Source organism: Schistocerca gregaria, chromosome 5 (genome assembly GCF_023897955.1).
Source record: "Schistocerca gregaria isolate iqSchGreg1 chromosome 5, iqSchGreg1.2, whole genome shotgun sequence".
Taxonomy (NCBI): domain Eukaryota; kingdom Metazoa; phylum Arthropoda; class Insecta; order Orthoptera; family Acrididae; genus Schistocerca; species Schistocerca gregaria.
The window spans coordinates 213495441-213517815 of record NC_064924.1 but is presented as its reverse complement, the minus strand read 5'-3'; the positions used below and the strand labels follow the sequence as shown (position 1 = coordinate 213517815).

Genomic DNA, 22375 nt, shown 5'->3' with positions numbered 1-22375 from the left:
CTACATCCATATCTGCATACATACTCCTAAAACCACATTAGGTTGCATGACGGAGAGTGCCTTCTACCTCTACTAGTGGCCGCGCGGGATCAGCCGAGCGGTCAGGGAGCTGCAGTCATGGACTGAGAGGCTGATCCCGGCGGAGGTTCGAGTCCTCCCTTGAGCATGGGTGTATGTGTTTGTCCTTAGGATAATTTAGGTTAAGTAGTGTGTAAGCTTAGGGACTGGTGACCTTAGCAGTTACATCCCATAAGATTTTACACACATTTGAACATTCGAAGCTCTACTAGTTATTTCCTTTTCTGTCCGAATCGCAAGCAGAGCGAGGGAAAAATGGCTGCGTAAATGCCTCCTTACGAGACCTAATTTCATGCATATTATCTCATGGTCCTTACTCGAAATATTCATTGGCAGCTGCAGAATTTTTTTGCAGTCATCCTCAAATGCCGAGTCTGTAAATTTTCGGAATAACGCCTTGCGAAAAGAGCTTTGTCTACCCTCCAAGGGATTCCCATTTCAGTTCACAAAGCATGCTGATCGACCCTACCGGTAACAAATGTAGCATTACGCTTCTGAACTGCTTCGATTTCTTCCTTTGATCTGACCTGCTGTGGCTCCCAAACACTCGAACAGTACTCAAGAATGGGTTGCATTAGCGTTCTACACCCGTCTCCTTTATGGATGAGCAACATGTTCCCAAAGTTCTCCCAATAAATAGAACTAGCGCATTCGCCTGCTCTATTACCAACATGACTAGCTCATTTCGTTTCATACTGCTTTGCAACGTTAGCCGCTTGGATATTTAATCGATGTGACTGTGTCACGTTGCACTCTGCTAATGCTGATTCGAATGTTACTGTGTTGTTTCTCCTACTCATCCGCTTTAACGTACATTTTTCTACATTTTCTGTTAATCACACCAACTAGAAATTTTGTATAAGTTATCTTGTATACTCTTACAGTCATTCAACGACGACACCTTCCAATATGCCACTGCGTCATCAACACACTGCCGTAAATTGCTGCTCACATTGTCAATCAGGTCATTTATGTATATATCAACAGAGAACAAAAGTGGTCCTATCACTCTTCCCTGGGGCACTTCTGACGATTCCCTTGTCCCTTATGAACACTCGCCGTCAAGGACAGCGTACTGGGTTCGGTTAATTAAGAAGCCTTCGAGCTACTCAACATATCTAGGAACATAAACAGAACGTTCTGAGCTTCGTCAGCTGTGTGCAGTGGAGCACCGTGTGAAACGCTTTCCGAAAATCTACGTGTATGGAATCTGCCTGTAGTACTCCGTCCGTGGTTTGTAGAACATCATGTGAATAAAGGGCAAGGAGACTTTTGGACGAGCGATACTTTCTGAATCCGTGCTGATTTGTGGACAGAAAGCTTTTCCGTTTCAAAGACATTTATTATATTCGAACTCAGAATGTCTTACTATTCTGCAGCAGACCAATGTTACGGGTTTTAGTCTGTAATTATGAAACTCAGTTCTTTTATCTTTATACAGGAGTCATCTCGTCTTTTTCGCTGGGCGAGAGATTCGTGATACAACAAGGCTAAGTAAGGGGCCAATGCAGCAGAGCACTCTCAGTAAAACCGAATTGGTATTGCATCTGGACCTGGCGACTTTCTGATTTCCAATTCATTTAGTTCCTTCTCCACGCCACTGATGCCGGTTTCTATGTGCCCCATGCGAGAGTCTGCACGACAGTCAAACTACGGTATGTTTGTATGATCCTTCCGCGTGAGTGATTTCTTAAACGTGAAATTTAAAACTTCGGCTTTCCTTGTGCTGTCTTCTGTTGCACTCCAGTCTGGTCGACGAATGACTGCATAGAAACCTTCCACCCGCTTAGTTATCTTACGTCTCGGGTTCTCGGTAAGAACTTTCGCTAAGGTATCACTATGGAAGTCACATTGACGTTTTCACAGATGCACTGATTTATACTATCTTTAACCTGTCAAAATTTGCACTCTCTTTCTTGAACTGGCAGAGCAATAATCTTTGTTTCCTCAACATTTTTCGAATTTGATTGTTAAAGCATCCTTAATCCACTTACTTGGTGTGATTTACAACCAGTTTAAACCTTGCCCATACGTCCATATCCGTCAGGTTATTTGTTCCACAGTTCTTTGGCTATAAAACCCTAGTTTTCAAAATAATCTCCGTTTAATTCTTGGGGCTTACGCCACCCTAATGTGTGAGCGTGTATGCCCTACAGCTCTGCGCCTCATCCAGGTTCTTACCGCTTCAATAACTTCCGCATCATTGCTGTAGTACTTCGGTCGGAGTCCATTTTTCAGTTTCCCAAAGAGATAAAGTCAGAAGGTGGAAGATCTGGGCTGTAGGGCCGATCAGGAAAAACAATCCACCAAAATTTCGTGATCTTCTCTCTGGTGGGCAGACTTGTGTGTGGCTGTGCGCTATCATAGAGTTGAGAATTGAATTTGCGTTTTTGTAGCCAGGAACAAGCTCTAATATTTTTTCAGCTTCCTAACAGTCTCACAATAGACATCGGAGTTGATCGTTTCACCATGACGGACGACATCTAGCAGAACAACCACCCTGAGTCCCAGAAGAATCTAGCCATGACATTACTACTTCTTCGTAGGAGGCTTGTGTGGTTCCACGCAAAGTGGTGAACCCATGTCTCATCGCCTGTGCAAATTTTTTGCAGTAAATCTTATTCACTAGTCTTAAAACGAGCGAGCAGTTCGGTACAGATGAATATTTCCTCTTTATGCTTTTCAGTTACGCTTCAAGGAACCCGGCGGGCACAAACTTTTGAAAACTGTAACTGGTGGACATGTGTATCAGCACTACCATCAGAGGCAAGTTGAGCTCTGAGTTGCTTGATTGTTGTTCGTCGATCACCTCAAAGAAGAGTGTCAGCACGTTACAACATGTGTGGTCGGCCTACGCGTGGAGGATCACACCGATTTCCTTCACCTTGTTCTATCGATGGCAGACGCTTCGGCCAGCGACTTAGTGCGTGTTTATCCACTGCCCAATGTCCTTAGACGTTTTTCTATTCTCAGATTATTAGGAAACTGAAAAAAAAAAACATTACAGCCTGATCGTGGCCACAAAAACGCGAATGCAGTACACCACATGACAGCGCAAGGCCACACAAAAGTCTGTGCACTCGTGAGGAGATCGCAAAATGTTGATGGATTGTTCTTCTGGTTTTCTGCCAAAAGAAAATCAATAACTACACTTTGGTTGAAATGCATCTCACAAGGGGACATTAACAGGTGTAAATAAACGATATTGAAGAAACTTGGCGCGTACGTAGAGAGGTCAAAATAATTCAATAATTAATTTTTCGTTTTCACGCAGTTTCACTTTTAAGGGGTAATTTCTCATTTTCGGTTTAGAAGAAATGTATTCAAAACCATATTATTTAAAAAATGTATTTTATATAAAAGTTGAAATGTTATTAACGCTCTGGAAAACTGTGTAATCAAATTTTGTAATAGTTTGAAACTTTACAAACTACCCCACCATCATTAATTCATTCTGAAAGAAAACCTTTTTCTACAACACAGGTTAAAGAAACTTACACGCCACATCCAGCCATGTATAATGAAGCTGGTATCTGAAACATTACTTTTGGAAAATAAGCTGCACTCAATATGTTGCCGGAATATTTTCAACAAATCTAATTAAAATATCTAAACGTTCATTATTATACTAATTATTGATTTTACTTATTTTTATTTATGTTTTAAATTGTTATTTTACGTTTTAAATTCGTTTTTTACTTTACTTTTTCTCGTGTATGTATTTTGTTAATTGAAAATAATAAGTTACTCATTATTATGATACGAAATCATTAAGATAATGGTTATCTGTAAGCAGATGTTTAAAACTTAACTCCTTTACATCATGCGCATAAAATGAATGAAATTTCGTCACTTAATACGCGCGACGGACATCAAAATATAAAACAAAATTCAGCAGGATTCACAAATTGTGGCGGGCGATCCGCTACATTCGTGATTTGACTCGGCATATTTCAGTGCACTGGAAAACGTTGACAGAGAGAACAGAAGGTTGTAGCTTGATTATATTGTTTCTCAAGTGGAAACTGACACCCATATTCAGCGGGGCTGGATCCAAAAATTTTCTCGTGAAGTTCTTCCACCATCGAATGTCATATACGAGTACAATGTCCCGTTGAGCCTATTGGGATCAACAGATGAAAAAATTCTTTGCCGTCAGATATGATGCTTAAAACGGTTCATTCACAATTAACACCCCAAGAATCTAACAATAATACAGATTTTTTTTTTTTGCTGCATTCCGAAAGAAATTTATCTGTCAGATATCTTTTGACGAGGTCAGACATTAGTTTAGCAGATTTAGATGCTGTCACAAAAGCAGTTGGAGATTCTGAAGGACTTTCTAGAATTCTCGCTTTAATTCTCTTTTAGTTTCTTTCATAACTCTGAAATGGTTGTCAGTGTGAAAAAACCGTTTTGAGCGTCGTACCTGAGGACAAGGAAATTGTCCGTCTGGGGATCGCAAAAGGGTCGATGAGACAGGTACTACCGTTGGAAGTTGGACGCTGGACGCTGCAAGTACTCTGTGAGAGTATTTTCAGCTCTAGTTTTGCTGGTTGAATATGATGTCAGTATCCACTCGAGAAACCATATAATCAAACAGTGGTCTATAGTACATGATTAGATCTATTCGCCAAGATTCCAATGTATTGAAACACGCCTGGTTGGAATCGGGCTACTTAGAGGATCACCTACCACAATATGAAACGCTGCTGAATTTTGTTTGATATCGTACTGTCAGTCGTATGTATCATGTGAAGGAATTTAGTTCATTTTATACAGTTACAGGTAATCATGATTGTAATGATTTTGTATGTTAATAATGAGTTATTTGTTAATGTCAATTACCAAAATACACGTATGAGTAATGGCAAAAAAAACCAAAAAAACAAGAATAACAATTTAACACAAAAACAAAAATAAGTAAAACAAATAATTAAAATAATAATAAACTTTTAGATATTTTAATTAGGTGCGTTGAAAATACTCCGACGGCATATTGTGTGCAACTTATTTTTCGCAAACTGTATTTCAGAAATCAGCTTTGTTAGACTCTGGAGGATGTGGCGTAAAAGCTTCTTTAATTTGTGTTACAAAAAAGTTTCAATTTTTTTTCAAAATTAATTGACAGTGGTGAGGTATTTTGTAAAATATCAGACTATTAAAAAAGTTGATTATAGAGTTTTCAAGAGCATTAATAACTTTTCAACTTTTAAACGAAATACATTTTTAAATATCTTGTCTTCGAAGATATTTCTTCTAAACTTCATATATCAAATTACCTTTCTGGATGTGTTTTACCCCTTAAAAGTTAAATTGGGCAAAAAAGAAAGAAAAATGTTGCATTAATTTGATCTCTCTTCACATCCGCCAAGTTTCGTCAAGATCGTTTATTTACATCTGCTAATTTTCCCATGTCAGTCATACAGCTTTGAACAAGCTGTCATCTACCGAGAGTTGCTGGAAATGTGAGATGATGCTCGAGTATTTAAGAACGTCGGAATAAAATATTATTTTTTGAACCAAAATTGGCAGAAAAAAGGTGTTACATTACTTATTGAACGTCCTCGCAATATCAAGTCAAAGAGCGTCTTCTCAAGCAAATTTTTTTCGGCAGCAACGATCGAGTTTCTTATCTAGTGTAAGGATTTTAACTGTGAAATTGTGGCCATTCCACTAGAAGCAATAGCATGTCTTTAAAAATTTGCACAGTTTTTGGGACATGACTTTTTTCGATCATAGTTGATCATCTTCAGATCCATGTAGTTCTGTAGACAAGCCGATGGTCTATATGAAACTACGGGCTACCTACGCAAAATACATGGATCACAGGACTTTGACAGAAACTAATCACATCACTAAGATTAATGTGCAGCTGAGGCGGAAATAAAGTTTAAATATAAACACAGTTGCGGAACCTCTATCGGCGAATCTGTCAAGAACAGTGAGTCGGTCTTTTACTGAACGACAAAGTCTCACCATTGTTGGTGACAGTCAATAAGAGGCAACTGTCTAACTTTTGCCAAATCGCATTGCCTGCTGAATTAAAGGTGAAACATGAAAAATATGTAATATTCATGATAAGAAGCTTTTGGTATGCAAAGGCGTCCTGTTTATCCAATGACCTTACTGCAGCTACGCTAGAGTCTGCCAGATACTGATGAAAGTGGATGAAAGAGGAAAGTAATGCAAGACAGTGCGACTGTGAGGTGGTTTGTGAGTTTGTGCTGTGTGTGCGCGCGCGTCACTCGACCGGGTGGTCATGCCAAGGAGCTGAAGGGACTTGCCTGCGTCGTGAATGGGGCTGAAGCCGTCGTCCCGTGGCGACAGCCGGTACCCGTAGAACTGTAACTTGGCCACCTGGTTCTTGGCGCCCGCCCTACGCCACTCTTTGTGCGCTATGCCTGAAGTCCAGTCGCCGCCTCCTGGGGACACAACACGGCTGCCATGTAACACAAGTCGCGCTGCCCGCCGGCGGCTTCGCGGCCTCTTCTGCGTCTTGTGCTGTCTGAAAACCACCGACGGCGCGAGAGACAAAAGCGCCTTACATCTGGAAAGGATCTTTCCCCAGCTGTACTGATACCATCAAGTAAGCGGGATCGAGGAATGCTCACTGTCCTGTGGATGCACACTTGTTCTTCATTACTTGACTTTCATTGAAAGAAATGCATAATCGGAGAACGACAGATACAAAACAATTTTGTTGACATAGTTACTCTTCATTTTACAGTGAAGCACCAAAGAAACTAGTACAGGCATGCGTATTAAAATACAGATATATGCAAACAGGCAGAATACGGCGCTGCGGTCGGCAGCGCCTATACAAGACAAGTGTCTGGCGCAGTTCTTACATCGGCTACTGCTGCTACAATGGGAGGTTATCAAGATTTAAGTGAGTCTGAACGTGGTGTCAGTCGGCGCACGAGCGATTGCATACAGCATCTCCGAGGTAGCGAGGAAGTGGGGAGATATCCGTACTACTGTTTCACAAGTGTATCCTGCATATCACGAATCCGATAAAACATCAGATCTCCGACATCACTGCGGCCGGAGAAAGATCCTGCAAGAACGGAACCAACGATGGCTAGAGAGAGTCGTTCAACATGACAGCAGAGCAACCCTTCCATGAATTGCTGGAGATTTCTATGCTGGGCCATCAACAAGTGTCAGGGTGAGAGCCCTTTCAACGAAACATCATCTATATGGGCTTTCGGAGCCGAAGGCCCACTCTTGTACGCTTGATAACTGCAGGACACAAAGCTTTACGTCTCACCTGGGGCCGTCAACACCAACATTGGACTGTTGATGACTGGAAACATGTTGCCTGGTCGGACGAGTCTCGTTTCAAATCGTATCGAGAGGATGGACGGGTACTGGTACGGAGACAACCTCATGAAACCATGGACCCTGTATGTCAGCAGGGGACTGTCCAAGCTGGTGAAGGCTCTGTAATGGTGTGAGGTATGTGGTTGGAGTGATATGGGACCACTGATACGTCTAGATACGACTTTGACAGGTGACATATACGTAAGCAACCTGTCTAATCACCTGCAAAGGCTCACCGGCCATTTGACCATCTTCTTCAGTGCAGATGCACAACAGTGCCCGAACTCTTACGGGAATCCGCAGTAAAGATGCTAGTAATGAGAATGATGGGTAGGGGCACTATATAGTGCGGGACAATCGAATGTGGGTCTCACGGTAGGCGTGCCAGAGATAATTCCCTGCAGTCGCACTATCCTGTGTCCTCGGTGGCTCAGATGGCAGGAGATCCCGGGTTCGAGTCCCGGTCGAAGCACACGTTTTCAACTGTCCCCGTTGACTTATATCTACGCCTGCATGCACCTAACGGTATTCATTTCATTGTAATTTCATGTATCCATTAATGTCCATTGTGCGTTCCGACGGACTTGGGCAATTCCAGCAGGACAACGCGACACGTCACACGTCCAGAATTGCTTAAGAGTTTCTCCAGGAACAGTCTTCTGGGTTTAAACACTTCCGCTGGCCACCGATCTTTCCAGACATGAACATTTTTTAGCATACCTGGGATACCTTGCAACGTGCTGTTCAGAAGAGATCTCCACCCCATCGTACTCTTACGGATTTATGGACAGCCGTGCAAGATTCATGATGCCGGAGTCGAGTTCATGACACTTAGTCGAGTTCATGACACTTCGTGTTGCGGCACTTCTGCGTGCTCGCTGGAGCTCTACATTATATTAGGCAGGTGTGCCAGTTTCTTTGGCTCTTCAGTGTATTTACAACAAGTACTAAGTTTCCAGAATGGATTTTCAATCTGCAGCGGAGTGTGCGCTAATTCGAAACTTCGTGGCAGTTTCGAACTACGCGCCAGACTGCGGCTGTAATTGAGGACCTTAACTGAATTTACTAGGGAATTTCACATCAGCGTACACTATACCACTGAGTAAAACCTCTTTCAGGGAACAGCACACAGTCTGTGGCGAAGCCATTTCCCCACAGTACCTTTCTTATGAGACTGATTTACCCGCAAGGTATGCAGGAGGAGAACTTCTGTGAAGTTTGGAGATGACTTACTGTGCGAAATAGAATGATGAGGGCAGTCCAGTTGCTCCTGAATAGATCAGTTGGTATCGTACTTCCCCATGAAAGGCAAACGTTCCGGATTCAGCATACAATTTTAAACTGCCAGGAAGTTTCAGTCCTATTTCATTTCATTTCCCCACGTCATTGCCACATATTATCAATGAAGAGTGAGAATCTTAGGATAGTCAAGAACTTGGGTGTTACTTTGGATGAGCTTTTCAATTGAGCATAAATACTGTTGCGACATATGGGAAGACTTCTGGTTGCCCCTGTGCTTAAAAAGTTTCGGAACATTGTGACATTACTGTCATATATATTGTTTCATTCTCTGCCACTATTTCATCATCATTATTATTTTGTGAGTGCTGGGCCTGAGAACTGTTTGCTTAGGAGAAAAGCTTTGTTTCATGCTGTTGTGGACAGAGATGGCGCCCTGGCCTAGCTGTAGGTGGCGGGTGCCATACCTCCACAGCCATCTCTAGAGAAAAATTGTGTTCGACATTTTTGCTTTTCCTGCATGGAAATTAACGGCCAATGTGTCAGAACACTGTGGATGTTCTGGAAAACTACTGCAGATATACGTGTGGGAGACATTGTATTAGTTTCACCAGACCAAAAACAACAAAATAATTGGAAATCCTGCTTTACCCCGTATAGTTTTGCGATGGCTTCAAATTAGCGAAGTTGCTACATTTCAGACGAAATCTTTTGTTGGCCGTAACTAAACATTTGCGGACCTATGTTTATATCAACTTTTTTCTTTAGCTTTACTTGTAGAATGAGATATTAAAATATTTGCGTATCTTCGTGAATCATCCTGTGTGAACAATTACCGTATCCGTTCCATGTGCAATCTCTGCAGGAGCTGAACATAGGTGATTCTGATTTTCAACGCCGTGGGACTTTCTACGGCTGCTACTGAACCAACGCAGTTTCCTATTTCACGTCTTTTCCATATTCTGTCATCTTCAGCCAACCGCAGCAACTAACTGACAATGTTTACAGTCCACGCCAGCGCGCTGCGGCATTGTGTTCGTTGCACACGGCATCAACGACTTTGTAATATCTGACAAACAAAGCGTTTCCTGCAATAAGTTGTAATTAATATTTTAGTTTATTTTTTAGTATAGTTTCTAGCCAACAATTATGGATCACCCAGTACATTTACCTTACGGCATCATCTTTTCGCAGCGACATTTTCAATCTCGCGGCGGGCAGTGATCACAATGTTTTGGCATTTAAACATTCAGTTTAGAGTATAAGATTTATTTGTCTATACATTTGACAGTTTTAATTTTGGACGACTGAAGAAATAAGAAACTGGAGATATGAATATTTGCAGACATTTTCGTAAAATACGTAGTAACAATCAATTGCGACAAATTGAAACTGTCTTTTGAAACTGGTGCTGAACTGGACTATTCATTTCCAGCATCATCGCATTGTTTGCTCCGTTAAACAGCAAAAATATTTCGGCAATACTGCTGAGGAATACGAATCTTGTGCATATTAGACGAACTTTGTGTGCATGCAGGATTTAGTGACTAATCGAAGCTTTGAGCCAGTCCGTGGGGCATTCTCCGATAGCATAATAGGTAGCACTGTGCCCCCAAATTCAGCGTGTTCGACGTCTGGCTCAATTCAGAACTTGACTTGCCACAGTTCCATTAGCAGGCAAAAATCTCAGCTACAGACACTTTCTACATCCGATGAAAGAAGAATGGAAGAGTAGGATTTGACATTCCGTCAGCAGCGTGGTCGTTAGAAACGGAACACAAGTTCAGATTAAGGCATGATGGGGAAAGGAATCATCAAAGGAATCATCCAGGAACTTGTCTGAAACGAGTTGTGGGATCTAAATCTGACCGTACCGCGATTTGTCCGTCGTCCTCCTGAATGAGAATTCAGTTTCCTAACCACTGCGCAACCTCCCTCGATAAAATCCTATGAAAGAATGTGCTATAACTGTAAGCAGCTACTGTAAGTCAGTCTGCGGTGTTCGGAATGCACTGGCCATCAAAATAACAAAAAAATTCATTTTGTTGCTGATGGCAGTTTTCTGTTATCACTAAACTGCGAAACACAATCTCTGCTTCTCAGTAGCTTTCGTTCATTTCGCTAATGACCAGATGTAGTGAATAGTCATTGTTGCGAGCTGCCGTTAATTTGACTAGGTAAGTAGAATAAGTTTCTGGGGGTATGAGGTGACCTCATCATACAGTTTACGTTATGAAATCTGTAATTGGTTAGACACTGGACTCGCATTCGGGAGGACGACGGTTCAATCCCGCGTCCGGCCATCCTGATTTAGGTTTTCCGTGATTTCCCTAAATCGCTCCAGGCAAATGCCGGGATGGTTCCTTTCAAAGGGCACGGCCGACTTCCTTCCCCGTTCTTCCCTAATCTGGTGAGACCGATGACCTCGCTGTCTGGTCTCCTTCCCCCCAACAAACCAACAACAAATCTGTAATTTTAAACACTTTATATTTTGTATTAGTTGAGAAATATCACTAGGAATGGCTAACAAGGACAGAGGAAGATTTTGAGGCAACTGTAACGCAATGGCTACGTGAGGTGGAAGATAATAAAGACAGTGATGCTGAAACTGCCAAACGAAAGTGATACTGAACGCAACAAGCAACGCGATACTGTATCTGAACTGCATGTGTATCAGATGGCGATGAATGTGAACGCATTATTGAAAGAACAAAACATACGCTTTCTATAGTCTCAACCGAATAACTCGATCAGATTCGAGTGCGTAGATGAATGAAAATTTGCTCAAGTTGAGAGTCTCTAAAATTACCTTAAATTTAAGCTTACATGATTAATCTTTGTTTCGTTTTATATTATGACCACTAATGCACATAAATACACTGTTTTCAATCAACAAAGATACGATTTAAAGTTTTTTTTTCAGTATTTAACAGATATATTGCAATTTGTAGCTGGTGCACAAGCCAGATATTAATTTTTAAACAGGTTATTGTTAGCTTTTGATTTTGTAAAGCTGTTTTGAGATCAACAAACACTAAATAACAGTGGGAATAGCCTGTATTCATTACGTTATATTTCTGCCCGAATGCCTGTCTAGAAAGTGCAGTAAGAGTCTGGGGTATATGAATATCCCGTTACACAGTTTATTTCATAAAACATTTACGACACTGACTGTGCGTTAAGATAAAAGTAATTACATGATACAGAGGTTTAGCTAACGTGAAGGGCAAGCATCCATAGGAGTAAACGGGAAAACTGTGTTTTTCGGTTCTCGTCGTTGATACATCTGTCCTTATTTAAGCGATGTAATGACATGTAGCAATATCCTCTTCTTTATCGAAGTTTTCTGCAAAAAGCAGAGGTACCAGTGTCGAAGGAAGCGATGTAATGACATGTAGCAATATCCTCTTCTTTATCGAAGTTTTCTGCAAAAAGCAGAGGTACCAGTGTCGAAGGAAAATGACGCAATATGGGCAGTGCATCGCAGCCACCAGTTACAAATCAGAGGGAGCCGGGATGCACTGGTGTAATTGCATTTCAATTACTTTTTAATGAATTGCTTCCAGGTTCTCGAGTTAGCTGGAACTGACCTACATAACGGACCGCAGCACAAGCTAAGCGAATTGGTTGAACGCTTTAATACACATTTATCTGTAAATTGTAGTTTGGACGGCCACACATTGCACATTCAAGCTGCCTCTTAGTGACATACGGCTTGTGCATTACCACTGCTAAAATATTGGTTGCATTCATTAGTTGCTGTTCTGTTTCGTATCCGTATTTTATTTTTCAGAGTTCCAGTTTATTAACCTGTTTTTAAAATTGACTGCAAAAACAGTTTGTGGGGAACGTCACGACAGGATACCGTTCAGATTACAGCTGCATTGTGACCTAACAGATTGACGACATTTGCTACCGACTTTTTCAATTTTGGTATAGTTGTGTACCAAGCAAGAGGTACACAACGAATAATGTGAGAGGCCGCCACCACACAGGCACGACCATTCGCCGGCGTCTCTCAGCTCCATGCAGCGCCATCCAAGTGGCGCTCACAGGCATGGACCTCTTCCTGCTTCCACACTGCTTCCCTCAGCGCGTCGTGTACGTCCGCTGATAACTGTGGACAGCCGACATAAGGCATAAGGAGCAGTGTCAGCCGTGGACTACATTGTTTCAGCCTGTTATGGGCAGACATGGAAATCCTTCGGCCGACAGGTACCAAAACACATGTCGTGGATACTCCAACAGTTTCGAATCAGCAATTGGATAGTTCCATTCAGTGCTTGCAGTCAGATCTGTACAACACTCTGAAGACAACCTTTCGACTTAGTAGTCGGTATTTGAAGAGAACCTGGACCACTGACAGAGTGTCTGCACAATTGCAGTCGGTTAAAGTGACCATATTATAGACTGCAACGAGACGACAAAGTTATTTGAATTTCTTTGTATTACATTTCGAACCCTCCCCCCATGAACCATGGACCTTGCCGTTGGTGGGCAGGCTTGCGTGCCTCAGCGATACAGATAGCCGTACCGTAGGTGCAACCACAACGGAGGGGTATCTGTTGAGAGGCCAGACAAACGTGTGGTTCATGAAGAGGGGTGGCAGCCTTTTCAGTAGTTGCAGGGGCAACAGTCTGGATGATTGACTGATCTGGCCTTGTAACAATTACCAAAACGGCCTTGCTGTGCTGGTACTGCGAACGGCTGAAAGCAAGGGGAAACTAAAGCCGTAATTTTTCCCGAGGGCATGCAGCTTTACTGTATGATTAAATGATGATGGCATCCTCTTGGGTAAAATATTCCGGAGGTAAAATAGTCCCCCATTCGGATCTCCGGGCGGGGACTACTCAAGAGGATGTCGTTATCAGGAGAAAGAAAACTGGTGTTCTACGGATCGGAGCGTGGAATGTCAGATCCCTTAATCGGGCAGGTAGGTTAGAAAATTTAAAAAAGGAAATGGATAGGTTAAAGTTAGATATAGTGGGAATTAGTGAAATTCGGTGGCAGGAGGAACAAAACTTCTGGTCAGGTGACTACAGGGTTATAAACACAAAACCAAATAGGGGTAATGCAGGAGTAGGTTTAATAATGAATAGGAAAATAAGAATGCGGGAAAGCTACTACAAACAGCATAGTGAACGCATTATTGTGGCAAAGATAGATACGAAGCCCACACCTACTACAGTAGTACAAGTTTATATGCCAACTAGCTCTGCAGCTGACGAAGAAATTGAAGAAATGTATGATGAAATAAAAGAAATTATTCAGATAGTGAAGGGAGATGAAAATTTAATAGTCATGGGTGACTGGATTTCGGTAGTAGGAAAAGGGAGAAAAGGAAACGTAGTAGGTGAATATGGACTGGGGCAAAGAAATGAAAGAGGAAGCCGCCTGGTAGAATTTTGCACAGAGCACAACTTAACCATAGGTAACACTTGGTTCAAGAATCATAAAAGAAGGCTGTATACATGGAAGAACCCTGGAGATACTGACAGGTTTCAGATAGATTATATAATGGTAAGACAGAGATTTAGGAACCAGGTTTTAAATTGTAAGACATTTCCAGGGGCAGATGTGGACTCTGACCATAATCTATGACCTGTAGATTAAAACTGAAGAAACTGCAAAAAGGTGGGAATTTGAGATGGGACCTGGATAAATTGAAAGAACCAAAGATTGTACAGAGTTTCAGGGAGAGTATAAGGGAGCAATTGACAGGAATGGGGAAAAGAAATACAGTAGAAGAAGAATGGGTAGCTTTGAGGGATGAAGTAGTGAAGGCAGCAGAGGATCAAGTAGGTAAAAAGACGAGGGCTAGTAGAAATCCTTGGGTGACAGAAGAAATATTGAATTTAATTGATGAAAGGAGAATATATAAAAATGCAGTAAATGAAGCAGGCAAAAAGGAATACAGACGACTCAAAAATGGGGTCGACAGGAAGTGCAAAATGGCTAAGCAGGGATGGCTAGAGGACAAATGTAAGGATGTAGAGGCTTATCTCACTAGGGGTAAGATAGATACTGCCTATAGGAAAATTAAAGAGACCTTTGGAGAGAAGAGAACCACTTGTATGAATATCAAGAGCTCAGATGGAAACCCAGTTCTAACCAAAGAAGAGAAAGCAGAAAGGTGGAAGGAGTATATAGAGGGTCTATACAAGGGCGATGTACTTGAGGACAATATTATGGAATTGGAAGAGGATGTAGATGAAGATGAAATAGGAGATACGATACTGCGTGTAGAGTTTGACAGAGCACTGAAAGATCTGAGTCGAAACAAGGCCCCGGGAGTAGACAACATTCCATTGGAACTACTGAAGGCCTCGGGGGAGCCAGTCCTGACAAAACTCTACCATCTGGTGAGCCAGATGTATGAGACAGGCGAAATTCCCTCAGACTTCAAGAAGAACATAGTAATTCCAATCCCAAAGAAAGCAGGTGTTGACAGATGTGAAGATTACCGAACTATCAGTTTAATAAGTCATAGGTGCAAAATACTAACACGAATTCTTTACAGACGAATGGAACAACTGGTAGAAGCCGACCTCGGGGAAGATCAGTTTGGATTCCGTAGAAATATTGGAACACGTGAGGCAATACTGACCCTAGGACTTATCTTAGAAGAAAGATTAAGAAAAGGCAAACCTACGTTTCTAGCATTTGTAGACTTAGAGAAAGCTTTTGACAATGTTGACTGGAATACTCTCTTTCAAATTCTGAAGGTGGCAGGGGTAAAATACAGGGAGCGGAAGGCTATTTACAATTTGTACAGAAACCAGATGGCAGTTATAAGAGTCGAGGGGCATGATAGGGAAGCAGCGATTGGGAAGGGAGTGAGACAGGGTTGTAGTCTCTCCCCGATGTTATTCAATCTGTATATTGAGCAAGCAGTAAAGGAAACAAAAGAAAAATTTGGATTAGGTTTTAAAATCCAAGGAGAAGAAATAAAAACTTTGAGGTTCGCCGATGACATCGTAATTCTGTCAGAGACAGCAAAGGACTTGGAAGAGCAGTTGAACGGAATGGATAGTGTCTTGAAAGGAGGATATAAAATGAACATCAACAAAAGCAAAACGAGGATAATGGAATGTAGTCAAATTAAATCGGGTGATGCTGAAGGAATTAGATTAGGAAATGAGACACTTAAAGTAATAAAGGAGTTTTGCTATTTGGGGAGCAAAATAACTGATGATGGTCGAAGTAGAGAGGATATAAAATGTAGACTGGCAACGGCAAGGAAAGAGTTTCTGAAGAAGAGAAATTTGTTAACATCGAGTATAGATTTAAGTGTCAGGAAGTCATTTCTGAAAGTATTTGTATCGAGTGTAGCCATGTATGGAAGTGAAACATGGACGATAAATAGTTTGGACAAGAAGAGAATAGAAGCTTTCGAAATGTGGTGATACAGAAGAATGCTGTAGATTAAATGGGTAGGTCACATAACTAATGAGGAAGTATTGAATAGGATTGGGGAGAAGAGAAGTTTGTGGCATAACTTGACCAGAAACAGGGATCGGTTGGTAGGACATGTTCTGAGGCATCAAGGGATCACCAATTTAGTATTGGAGGGCAGCGTGGAGGGTAAAAGTCGTAGAGGGAGACCAAGAGATGAATACAGTAAGGAGATTCAGAAGGATGTAGGTTGCAGTAGGTACTGGGAGATGAAGAAGTTTGCACAGGGTAGAGTAGCATGGAGAGCTGCATCAAACCAGTCTGAGGAGTGAAGACCACAACAACAACAACAACAACAACATTTCGAACATCAAGTGTGACGCATCGAAATGCACCAAAGTTAAATACCAGTTTGTATGATGTTATTTATTTTTTCTTGTTGCGTTGCCACATTTCTGTTAGAATGCTTCCCTGTCAGACGAGTGTTTAGAGCCTACCTTTAAGGAATTAATGCATTGAAACATTTTTCTTTAACCGCGGATGTTTTGGCTGAATTAGTAGAAGCTTTCATTTACTACATTCGCTAGCGGTGTACGTTGTGAAAGTCTGGATGGTTTCATCAGAAAGTCGCCTGAGCACTGCAACAGCAGAGCGCAACATGATTGACTTCAAGAGCACGGATCAACAAACGAACTGTTCCTGAGTTAGTTGGTGGTGAGTTCTGAAGCTAATTATTGACGTGTATCACAGAGATGTCCGTTGTAGGTTAGCTATAAGCTCGTCTCTATATGTGCTCATTGGGGATATATTTGGGATGGCCTCACTCAGGTACCTCACCTTGTTTTGTTCTATTTACTTATTGGATTCCATGGGAGCGTGCGAGACAAAGCTACCTAGTAATGGAACGAGTAAGTACGCAGTTTACACATGCTGAAACAACAGCATTAAATCCATATGTTTGTGTGTGCGCGTATATGTGTGTGTTCCATATTTCTTCCCGAACCATTGGATTGATTTCAACGAAACTTGGTGCACATACCCCTTACTGTCAAGCAACAAACACTGTTGGGGCTATAACCACTTTTCTGTTGTAGTTCGGGAGATATGACGTCCTAAACACTGAGGCGCGTGAAAACTGCCTTCGTGCGCGAGGTTTAAATTTGTTACATCATTGCTACAAACTTTATGCGCAACATATTTCGCAGACAGTATCCACATATGCCGCTGAATGTACCTACAAAAAGATATCATTGTACGACACGTAGTTAACGAGAAATGACATCATAAACGCTGAAATGTGCGAAAAACTACCACAACATGTATTACGATTTAATACATGTATTCTTCATAAATAAGCCACTCTTACATTCGAATGAAGAAAATTCATGACACCTGGTAGCTCTTTCAGCAGCTGCCAACTACGAAGTGCAAGCGGCTGTGTAAGAAAACAATACCCGTCTACAGAGACGTTTACAAAAGGTGCACCCAGTGTCAGAATCTGTTTCATAATTTCATAACTTGGCAGGGGTGGCAGAGTTAGATTTCCGAGAAACCTTAACAACGGTCTACACCAAGTTCGCGAACTGATACCGCACATATGGCTGTCCGCCGTTTCCTGGGCTTAGAATATTCTTGGTGTAAGCACAAAGTAGTCCCAAAACATAACACCATACGAGATAACAGAGTGAAAGTAAGCAAAGTAACCAAGATTTCGTGCTTCAGTGTGAGAGACAGTGAAGATCGTTCTTAAACTGCATATAGCAGCATTCAATTTGAACGTGATACTTCCTAGAAAGTCTTCCACCTACAATCATTCGTAAGAATTAAAATGGTCTATTTTACTGATTACTTGACCACCTTCAGACAGTAAAATTTCGCTTATACAAAGGTTCTGTGTCGGAAACGGGTATGTATTGCGTTTTGTTCCGGTTAAACTTTAATCTGTTCTCTCAAAGCCAAGTAAGTGATGATGTTTCTGACTACCTTATTGGCTACGGTTCATCATTTATATTACATTGTACATGTTTCACAATCACAGTTGTGTCATACGCAAAGAGAAAGTTGTTTAAGCCATCTGTCATGTTCACTGGAGTTCACTGATATACATCAAGAAAAGCAATACATCAAAACAGGAGCCCCCCACCCACCCACCATCCGCTGCTTAACATGACTCTCTAATTTCATAGTTTTCCCACTTAAGCAAAAGTACTGCAGGACCTATACAATGAAATGCTCCTGTTAAATCAAAGAAAATTTCTACCGTCCTCTTGATATCTTTTAGCACTGGTAGTGCATCACACACACAAAAAAAATCATTAAATTTCGCGTAGAATCTTCTTTCCTGAATTCAAATTGAGTTCTCTGACAGCAAATTATATTACTGAGATATTCCACTGCACATTGCTTTTTCAAAAATTTGGAAAATATTGGTAACAAAGAAATTGCGTGCGTAGATGTCAGTATAAATCTCCTGGATCCAGCCTATGGAAAGACTAATATCTCAACAATAATTAGGTTTTCGAAAGTGACGACCAACTTACGATAATGTTTTTACACTACAACAAGTTTTAGAAAAAAGACGAGAATTCAACAGAGAAGCACATCTCACCTTTATAGCTTTCAAAGAGACATTTGATAATATGAACAAAGGAATGCTAAGGATTATAATGACAGGAAGAGATTATCTAGCACACCTCATTAATGATATTAATAGTCTGTATGCAAAAGCCGAAATTGTTATGGAGATGGGACATATAAGCACAAATGCAATGAACGCAAACAAAGGGGTGAAACAACGATGTTGTATTTTCCTGGAGGTCTTCAAATTTTAGATAGATGAAGTGGTCAGAAAGTGGAAAATAGGGAATGAAACAGTACTTTTAGATCCTGACACTAGACTAAATTCAATCCTATATGTAGACGTCCTAGCATTGATTACAGAGAAAGAAGATGACCCAGAAACGGGTATCTATAAGTTGCAGCAGATAGCCTCAGAAAACAGTCTAAGATTTTCTGTGGATAAAACGAGAGTTTTAGGGCATTTCAGGGCATACAATCAGTAAGATGATAAGTAGTATTGAAATAAAATCTTGGGACGAGTTAAACGTTTCAAGCGTCTGGGATGCGACATCACACATTAATATAACGGTGACATCGACAAAATTATACAAATTTGCTTCCATATTCGTATGTGGAACTTTTGTATATAAAAAAACTGCAGATAGGATGGAAACCAGTTTATAGGTGTAAATCGAAGGAACACGTAGACCATATAGACGGAGAAAGAATCCTTGTAAAAACTCTGAGTTATATAAAGGAAAGAATGAAAGAAGTAGGAAGGTCATACAAGAGACGAAGTACGTAAAAGACAATTTGCCTAATCCATGAAATGAAGATACAGAACTACATCTTCATCTACATACATACTCCACAAGTCACCGCACGGTGCGTGGCGGGGGTTACCCCGTACCACTACTAGTCATTTCCGTTCCTGTTCCAGTCGCAAACAGAGCGAGGGAAAAACGACTGTCTATGTGCCTCAGTATGAGCCCTAATTTCTTGTATCTTATCTTTGTGTCCTTATGTGCAATGTATGGTTGCGGAAACAGAATAGTTTGGCAGTCAGCTTCAAATGCCGGTTTTCTAAAGTTTCTCAATAGTACTTCTCGAAAAGGAACTCGCCTTTCCTCCAGGGACCCCGTTTGAGTTTTCGAAGCATCTCAGCAACACTTACGTCTTGTTATTACCTACGGGTAGCAAATCTAGCAGCCCGCTCTGAATTGTTTCGATGTCTTCCTTCAATTCGACCTGGTACGGATCCCAAACACTCTAGCAGTACTCCAGAAAAGGTCACACTAGTGTCGTATACACGGTTCCTCTACTGATGAACCATACTTTCCTAAAATTCTTCCAATAAGCAGAAGTCGCCAATTCGCCTTCCCTACCACAGTTCTCATATGCTCGTTCCATTTTATATCATTTTGGAGCGTTACTTCCAGATATTTAATCGACTCGACCATATCAAGCAGGACCCCTGTAATACTGTATCTGAACATTACAGGTTTGTTCTTCGTACCCATCCGTATTAACTTAAGTTTTTGTTCATTTAGAGCTAGTTGCCATTCAACACACCAACTACAATGTTTGTCTTAGTCGTCTTATGTATTCCTACAGTCACTCAACTTCGACACCTTACCACACAACAACATCATCAATAAACCCTCTTCGCCTTATCATTTATGCATAAAGAGAACAACAGCGGTAATATGACACTTCCCTGGGCAGTCCTGACGAGACCCCCGTCTCTGATGGACACTCGCTTCGAGGACAACATACTGGGTTTTATTATTTAAGAAGCCTTACAGACACTCACATATCTGTAAACCTGTTCCATATGCTCGTACCTCTTTAACAGCCTGCAGTGGTTCACAGTATCAAATGCTTTCTTGTAATCTAGAAATATGGCATCTGCCTGTTACCCTCATCAATAGTTCGCACTATATCATGTGAGAAATGGGCAAGCTGAGTTTCGCACGAGTGATGCTTCCTAAAAACGTGCTGATTCGTGGACATAAGCTTCTCCCTCTCAAGAAAGTTTATTATATTCGAACTGAGGATATGGTCAACGATTCTGCAGCAAACCGAAGTTAGGGATATTGCTTTGTAATTTTGCCAGTCCGTACTTTTACCCTTCTTGTATACTGGAGTCACTCGCGCTTTTTCGAGTCGCTCTGAACTCTGTGCTAGACAAGATATTCATGATAAATACAGGCTAGGTAAGGCACTAATGCCGTATTGGACTCTTTGTAAAGCCGAATTGGGACTCCATCCGGATCTTCTGATTTATTTGCTTTCAAACCTTTCAGTCGTTTTCTGCGCTAGAGATGCTTGTTACTGTGTCGTCCATACGGGAGTCTGTCCGATGGTCAAATTTGACGGTATGTTTGTACGATTCTCCCGTGTGAACAATTTCTTGAACGTGAAATTTAAACCTTCAGCTTTCGTGTTGCTGTTTTCAGCTGCCACACCACTAAAAATAATGCTGTTCGGATTTGAAGGTGGTATGTTACCAGAAGAGGAGTTTGATGAATAAGGTTCTCCGCCTTATTGGGGTACGTGTTATCTGTTACGACACCCGAAAACACTTCTTTAAACTCCTCCCTGTGCTGTAGCTCTTTATTTGCGCTTCTTCTTATGCTTTGCCACTCTTAGAATTATTAAGTGTCCCTTGTCAGTCGTAAAGCACTCGAGCCGATTGACTTATCCTCGTCTGAGGAGTGCTGGCGGGCGCCCCGGCAGCCGCCTCGCATGCTAGGCTTAACGGCCTGCGTTGCACTCGCCTGGCGCAAGACTCGTAAAACCTGACGTCACAGTAACAGCCGCAGCGAGCAACCTCGACCGCTTCTCTCGTCGCTGGGTAAACACGGCGCCCCGTCACCACCAGGCTCCTCGCGCCGGATATTTTTAGTTTCAAGTGGCTACATTTTACCTTTCGTATTGACTTTTTTTAAAGAAATAACAGTCTGCCTTCCGGAGGTATTTTGCGAGTTAAAAAAATTTCGCTTTGCCACTAGTGCAGCGCCGGCCGTTAAGCTCAGCACGTGATGCGGCAGCAATCTGCAGTTGTTTGCTGATGTTGCTGTGGTGTACGTTAAGGTATCGAAGTTGAGTGACTGTAAGAGGATACGAGATGACTTTGACTACATTTCTAGTTGGTGTGATGACGGCAGCTAGCACTATTGCGAATACAAAGAAAGACTGCTCCTTTATTGTATGATTATATGATAGCGGAACAAACACTGGTAGCAGTTACTTCTGTAAAATATCTGGGAGTATGCGTGCGGAACGATTTGAAATTGAATGATCATATAGCCGGCCGCGGTGGTCTCGCGGTTCTAGGCGCGCAGTCCGGACCCACGCGACTGCTACGGTCGCAGGTTCGAATCCTGCCTCGGGCATGGATGTGTGTGATGTCCTTAAGTTAGTTAGGTTTAAGTAGTTCTAAGTTCTAGGGGACTGATGACCACTGCTGTTAAGTCCCATAGTGCTCGGGGCAATTTGAACCATTTTTTTGAATGATCATATAAAATTAATTGTTGGTAAGGCGGGTACCAGATTGAGATTCATTGGGAGAGTCCTTAGGAAATGCAGTCCATCAACAAAGGAGGTGGCCTACAAAACACTCGTTCGACCTATACTTGAGTATTGCTCATCAGTGTGGGATCCGTACCAGGTCGGGTTGACGGAGGAGATAGAGAAGATCCAAAGAAGAACGGCGCATTTCGTCACAGGGTTATTTGTTAACCGTGATAGTGTTACGGAGATGTTTAGCAAACTC

The 22375-nt window shown here is 41.7% G+C and overlaps 1 protein-coding gene across 1 annotated transcript in view; it reads right to left on the bottom strand.

The window, feature by feature from the left end:
* LOC126272835 (homeobox protein orthopedia-like) overlaps positions 1–22375 on the bottom strand; it is a 359093-nt gene that overhangs the window by 250169 nt on the left and 86549 nt on the right. Inside the window, exon 2 of the mRNA XM_049976038.1 lies at positions 6366–6503. Within this exon, the coding sequence (XP_049831995.1) occupies positions 6366–6503 (138 nt within the window). The remainder of the gene's footprint in view (positions 1–6365; positions 6504–22375) is intronic.